The 6,449-nt window shown below is 64.6% G+C and overlaps 2 protein-coding genes across 2 annotated transcripts; both read left to right on the plus strand.

The window, feature by feature from the left end:
• Window positions 1–512: 512 nt before the first annotated feature.
• Window positions 513–1,157, plus strand: EMIHUDRAFT_246766 (hypothetical protein; the record flags this gene model as incomplete). Its single annotated transcript, XM_005766003.1, has 1 exon — window positions 513–1,157. One exon carries the CDS (start codon window positions 513–515, stop codon window positions 1,155–1,157), a length of 645 nt encoding a protein of 214 aa, XP_005766060.1.
• Window positions 1,158–3,857: 2,700 nt separating this feature from the next.
• Window positions 3,858–5,636, plus strand: EMIHUDRAFT_246768 (hypothetical protein; the record flags this gene model as incomplete). Its single annotated transcript, XM_005766004.1, has 5 exons — window positions 3,858–4,136; window positions 4,329–4,437; window positions 4,947–4,973; window positions 5,062–5,157; window positions 5,539–5,636. The coding sequence occupies 5 exons, from the start codon at window positions 3,858–3,860 to the stop codon at window positions 5,634–5,636; spliced, it is 609 nt and encodes a 202-aa protein (XP_005766061.1).
• Between the last annotated feature and the right edge of the window lie 813 nt (window positions 5,637–6,449).

A 6,449-nucleotide genomic window follows, 5' to 3' on the forward strand; every position in this document is an offset into this window, starting at 1 on the left:
ACTCTCGTCGTTCTCTCCCTTGTCATTTCCTCCTCTGTCGCGTCGTTCTCTTCTGTCTCGTCCTGCGACGCCGCCGCCTGCCGGTCCCTTGTTCTCGCGGCTTCTTTCGCCTTTCGGCGCAACTCCGTCCTCCTCGCGGCGTATCCTGGCCCCTCGAGTGTATCGAGCTCCCCTCGCGCAAGGACCACATTTCTGACTCCCACTCCGAGCATTTGCCTCCAAGTCATATCGTTGCTCAGGTCCACTCTCTCTTCGAACACTCGTGCCTCTACGGATGATGCCGGCGCTGGGGTCCCCTTCGGATGCATCGTGACATCTGACAACTGAATTTCCACTGGTTCGTCCTCCTCGGAGTCGTCTTCCCCCGCTGCCTTCCGCTCGGCATGAGACTTCTCAGTGTTTGACTCTTCCATGTCTGCGTTTCTTCACCTCACTTGCGACCCGAGCGCTCACCTCCCGCCGCCCCGGGCACGGCCTCCCATCGTCGGGCCTGGCCGGGCCAGATACCACCCATGCCAACACTCAAGGAGATCCAGGAGGCACGGGAGCGGAGAACCGAACGGAATCTCGCATCGCACGGCATCACTCGTGGCGACAGCGCCACGCCCGCGTCGGCTACTCCCTCGAGCCCGAGCAGTAGCGTTATTTTTGGGCTCGGGATTGTTGGCATGGCAGCAGGATACGCGGCGCTCGCCTTCCGCTTCCGCAGCCTCACGGCCGGTCCTGGACGCGAGCGCTTCCGAGCCGGCAGCGCCGAGTTCCGAGCCGCGCAGCAGGCTGCGGAGACCTTCTCGCGCGGCTCTCGCCGGAGGGCAGAGGCATTCTCAGAGACGAGGTGGCGAGAGCGGTCGCGAGGTCGGTCGCGATACGGAGCGACCGATGAGGAGTCGCGCCGGCGCGCGGAGCAGCAGAAACAGCGCGACCGGCGCAGCGAGACGCTATCCCCGGGCAGCCTCGGTTGGGCGCTGGGTGTGCTGCAGCTACGGTCGCTCGAGGGCCTCACGGAGCGCGAGGCGAAGGCCTCGTACCACAGGCTCGCCAAGCAGTGCCACCCGGACACTGGTGGCGCGAGCGCTGACGCGGAGCAGTTCAAACGCATCGGCGTCGCCTACGAGGCCATCTCCAAATTTCTCCGGAGCCGCAGAAGCGCCCCGTGACCGCTTCGGTTCTGTGGAGGGTGCATGCCGCTCACAGGGACATTTCAGCCTCCGGTCATCATTGCTCCGGACATTCTCTCGCCAGCCGGACCGATGCCAACTGTGCACGGTGGTGCGGTCAGGTCGGAATTTACGCGGATAGGGGTTAGGGCAGTCGCGGAGGCGGTTGGTGTGTCATAAATCCAGCCGGCACACCCAGATAGGTTCACTCAAAGAGAAACCAACTAGGCGGCACGATGTTAAGATAGTGATCACTGTAGGCACAATCAAGTTCAAGAATCATGCGCGGGGTCGGCAGGGCGAGAAAAAGTGTGTGTGTCCCTTTTCAACACTTTCATGCGCACACGACGAGCGTACTGCTCATGTCCCGGCCGTCACGCCTTAACGCGCCCATGCGCATACAGAAAGCGTTCCCTGACTGCGCTTTCGGAGTCCCTCTCTTTGAGCCACGTCTCGGTCGACAGCCCGGTCGGCACCGGGAGCCTCGCTTCCACTCCTAGCTCGCGGAGCAGGCTGACATTGCCAAGATTGACGGCGGTGCCATCCTCCTGCAGACACCTCGTGCTGAGTACCTTCAGTCGCCAAGCTTGCCACGGATGCGCCGGCTCGCCGGACGGCGGCGAGAGGCGCCCCCCCACCGCGGCGACCCCCGCGGGGCAGCAGTCGCCGCCGTTGTTTGCCGCCTCCCACCCGAGAGGCGCTTTGCAACTATGCAGTTCGAGAAAGTGCGCCAGAACAACAAGGCGGTTGATGAACTTGTGTCGGTTGTGGTAGATGGCGAGCTGGCGGTGCACGCGGAACCCGTGCGTGTCGTAGTAGAGCGAGTCCCAGCCGTGCACGCTCAGCAACGTGAGCGGTAACCTGTGCGGCGGTGGGACGCGCGGGTCGGACCACTCGACACACGTCCCCGGCAGGTGGCGTTTGGTCGGTGGTGCGGTGGGAGATCGGCGTAGGGGTGCTCTGGCGGAACGGCGCACCGCGACCCCACGTGCCTCCAGAGCACAGAGCCGAGCCAGACATCCTCCACCACAAATTCCTTCGCTGGCATTGGTAGGACGCTGAGCGAGTCCATCTCTGCCCTGATGCCTTCGTTGGCGGCCAAGGCCTGCACGAGGCGACGCCCGATGGCGAAGAAAGGCCCACAGGCGTACGGGAAGGGCCCGTGGCACGTGACGTTTGGGACGGAACAGCGCTTCGCGAGGCCCGTCCTTCTTGCGGGTAGAAAAACGCGGGATGGATAAGCGGAGAAGCGAGAGACGATGAGAAGAAAGAACTCTGGGGGGGGGCGAGGGCCCTAGAGGGCATCCATGCGGGGGGGAGATGGGGTCCCATGGCCCGCCGCAGGCGCCGATTTTTTCGGGTTTTTTTCTTTTTTGCGCGATTTTTTACTTGTTTTCATGGGAATTCGCTGTACTTGCGGCCATGCTATCACGCCTTGCGACAGCCTGTCGGCGCTGCTGACCGTGCCCTGCTGCGCAATTGACCACCTGCATAGCTCGCGGCCTTAGTATCCACCATTCAGTGACGACCTGATCGTACGGCCAGTAGGAAGCAAGGTGTCCTTCCAGCGCGTGCACGCTTCTGACGCAATGCGCGTCACAAACTGCCTCGGCGACTGGCTGCTGGCACTCTCGAGGCTATGCCTACACAGCCTCGCGCGCATGGGCAGTCATACAAGAGGGACCATGCACTTTCTCAGGAGAGCGCCGGTGCCTCTCTCTTGGACCGGCAAACTTGGTGGTCTCGTGTCACCAATGTGGGACCAGTGCAGCATCGCGCCATCGACAGCTCTGAACTGCGCCTCACCACTGACCGGGAAGGCCGCCAAGTGGGCCAGCACAGGTCGCACATTGTGGCAGCAGTCAGCAGTGCATGTCTGATAGCTAGAGCAGCAGCGTCAGGGTCGCAGGGTCGGATCGTGTCAAGCCTCTCGCCCGGCCGGCCGCGTGCAGACGTCGGCCTGTCTGCTGTCTGGAGTGATCTGTCGGCGGTCAGTACGACCGATCAGGTCGGAGTTTTCTGATGGTTGGAGGGTCTATCTGTATGTACTCCTCGAGATCTCTCCGAATCTGCCCTCTGATTAACCTAGCTTAATCGGGAAGTCGGTGCTAGCGGAGACTAGCGGAGCCGGAGCCCCGTTTCCGCACTGCTGCGCGGCGCACGGTGCCTCCGGGGGCCCCCGCCTCCCCCCAGAGAGAAAGAAAAGAAATCTCAAACATCTCAGAGACCACCCGAGAGGGGAGAGGGGGTGGAGGGCTGTGACGCTCTGGATTTTGTTTTGACGCTCTGCGGGGTGTGACGCTGGTCGCTGTGTATGACCCGAGACAGAAAGAAAGAAAAAGAAAGCGGACAAGCCAAGCTAGGGCTGGGTCGAGGACAGACGCGTCCCCACCTTTGCAGGATTTTGTTTGACCCGAGAGCGATGAGCGATGCAGCGATGGAACTCCCCCACTGAATTCACAAACAAAACGCTGTCTGAATTCTTTTCCCCAGCGCCCAGGTGTACCTGAGTGGCTGAGTGCCAGTGGCAGTACCGAGTGTCGTGAGAGGGAGTTTTGTCGTAAAAAATCTTTTGCCATAAATAAATAAAACGGACGCGAGGGTGGGAGAAGCACTTGGAGCACTTGGAGTGCAGTCATTAATAACTGCTAATTCTTTTCCTGGGGCTCACACGAGGCAAGTCGCACGAACACTCGCGTGATGGCAGATCTGCAGGCCGAACTGAGTACCTTGGGATCGAACCGCAAACGAGAAGAGCTGGCTGCTGATGACGGCCTGTCAAAGCGCGCGCGGATCGACGCTGACCCTGCGTCGGATGCACACACCGCAAGCACCATCGAGGGCGGCGCTGAGCCAGAGGCTGGCGCGCCGCCAAAAATTGACGCTGCTGCGCCGACTGCTGTGCCACCTGCCAGCGGCAACGGTGCCGAGGCGCCTGCTGCCGCGGCGCCAGAGGCTGCCGCGCCACTGCCTGCGCCGGTGCTTGCGCCTCCGCCACCCCAGCCTATTATGCAGCCGCCGCCGCCGTATGGAGGCTGTGGCGGCGGCGGTTTTTACGGCGGCTACCCGCCGCCAGGTGGTGGCGGCGGCGGTGGCGGCGGCGGTGGCGGGCAGGTTTGTAAGGACTTTGTGAACGGCGTGTGCCGGCGGGGCGCGGCTTGCCGCTTCCAGCATGTGGCAGCGCCCAACGCCCAGTCGCAGCAAACGGCCCAGGTTTGCAAAGACTTCCAGAATGGGCTGTGCAACCGCGGAGCTTCCTGCAAGTTCAGTCACGAGCAGGGTGCGGGCCCCGGAGGCCCCGGCGGTCCTGGCTTCGGTGGTTTTGGCGGCGGCGGCTTCGGAGGCGGAGGGTTTGGCGGTGGCGGCGGATACGGCGGAGGCGGGTACGGTGGAGGCGGGTACGGTGGAGGCGGGTACGGTGGAGGCGGGTACGGTGGAGGCGGGTGGGGCGGAGGCGGGTACGGTGGCGGCGGGTACGGTGGCGGCGGGTACGGTGGGGGCGGGTGGGGCGGAGGCGGCGGCTATGGTGGCAATGGCGGAGGCGGCTTTCCTGGCTTCGGCGGCGGCGGGCCGGGCTACGGCGGCCCGCCACAGGCCGGAGTGTGCAAGGACTTTATGAACGGGCGGTGCACGCGGGGCGCTTCGTGCAAATTTGCGCATGAGGCGAGCGAGCGAGCGAGAGGGCGAGGGCGAGGGAGAGGGAGAGGGCGAGGGAGAGAGATCGTGCGTTGGGACCACCGGCCCCTCCCGCAGGCGACCGCGCCTCCCGCGCCTCCCTACCCTCCGCAGGGCACGCCGAACGAGACTCAGCAGCCGGTGTGCAAGGACTTCCAAAATGGCGCCGCGGCAGCAGCCGGCACCGGCGCCCTGGCTCGCTCCTCACCCCGGGCTGCTGCTCGAGTAGGCATGTGCTCGCGTGGCGCGTCGTGCCGCTTCCGGCACGAGGCGGAAGGTGGTGCAGCAGGCGGCGCGCAGCAGTGCGGGCCCGGCATGCAGGGAGGTGGGATGGGCGGCGGCATGGGCGGCGGCATGGGAGGCGGCATGGGAGGCGGCATGGGAGGCGGCATGGGAGGAGGCATAGGAGGAGGCATAGGAGGAGGCATGGGAGGAGGGATTGGAGGCGGCATGGGAGGAGGCATGGGAGGAGGCATGGGAGGAGGCGTGGGCGGAGGCATGGGCGGCGGTGCGCAGCAGGGCGGACCGGGCATGCAGGGAGGCATGCAGGGAGGAAGCTTTGGTTCGCGCTCTCCCCTTCCGCGTTTCGCCCTCCCTCCCCTTCCCCCCAATCCCCCCCACCACGCATGGACACGGCACCGTCCAGAGCCGCGCGCTTCGAGCCGCCGCCGCACCCATGCCCATACCCACCCTCGCCATCTCGCAGGGGCGCCGCCTTCGTCGGACCAACCTCGCTGCCTCGACTTTCTCTCTGGCCGCTGCACCCGGGGCGACTCATGCCGCTTCAGCCACGCGGCGCAGTGATCCAGGCGGATGGAGGGGCCTCATGGGCGGCGTGGGCACACTCGTCGGTGGCACAGAGAACAGGGCTGGCGCATGTGGGCGGCCGGACAGACTGGCTCACGAGCGCTCTCTAGCTCTGCGGCACAAAAACACAGGTGTGTTCTAGCATCTCGAAAGTCACACTGCTACTTTGCAGTCATTTCACGTTGTGGGCTCCTGTCTTGTCAGCCTGACCGAGATTTTTGCAAACTCGCCCTCAACCCGAACGCCGTCCCGCGGTCCTGTCCACCGAGCGTGCCCGGGCGGGAGGAACGGGTCGGGTGGCACGTCCGTGGTGAACTCGACCCCGCTCTCGCCCTCGGGCAGCGGACCAACCCACGCCTGTACCTGCGGAATGTCGGAAAACTGCCTTGGACGGCCCCATAGCTCGCTCGTCGCGGCCTGGAGATCTGCGTCCTCGTCGGTTTGAGTCGGGCTGCGCAGGCGGTGGAAGGGCCCATACGCCATAGGACATCACCGGCGCGTCTCACTGCCTGCTGGCACGCGTCCGGCTGCGGCAGGAGGCACGACGCAGGGAGCAGTAGGGCTAATACGTACGAGCTCGTAGATGAGCTTCACCTGCCTGGTCCGGAGCTGCGGACGTTCGTCCAAACTTACCCTGAAACCTTCTTTTGAACGCTAGGATAGAGAGCAGAGCAAGAGGCGACCCCAGGATTCGCCTACGGCTACCCGCCCCCACCCTCAACGGGCGAGGATGGCGACCGACTCCGGTGGAGGTAGGGGCGACGGGGACGAGGGGGGGAGTGACAAGGGGGTGGCCAGGGCCCCGGAACC

This window comes from Emiliania huxleyi, assembly GCF_000372725.1.
Source record: "Emiliania huxleyi CCMP1516 unplaced genomic scaffold EMIHUscaffold_528, whole genome shotgun sequence".
In the NCBI taxonomy this organism is placed as follows: Eukaryota; Haptophyta; order Isochrysidales; family Noelaerhabdaceae; genus Emiliania; species Emiliania huxleyi.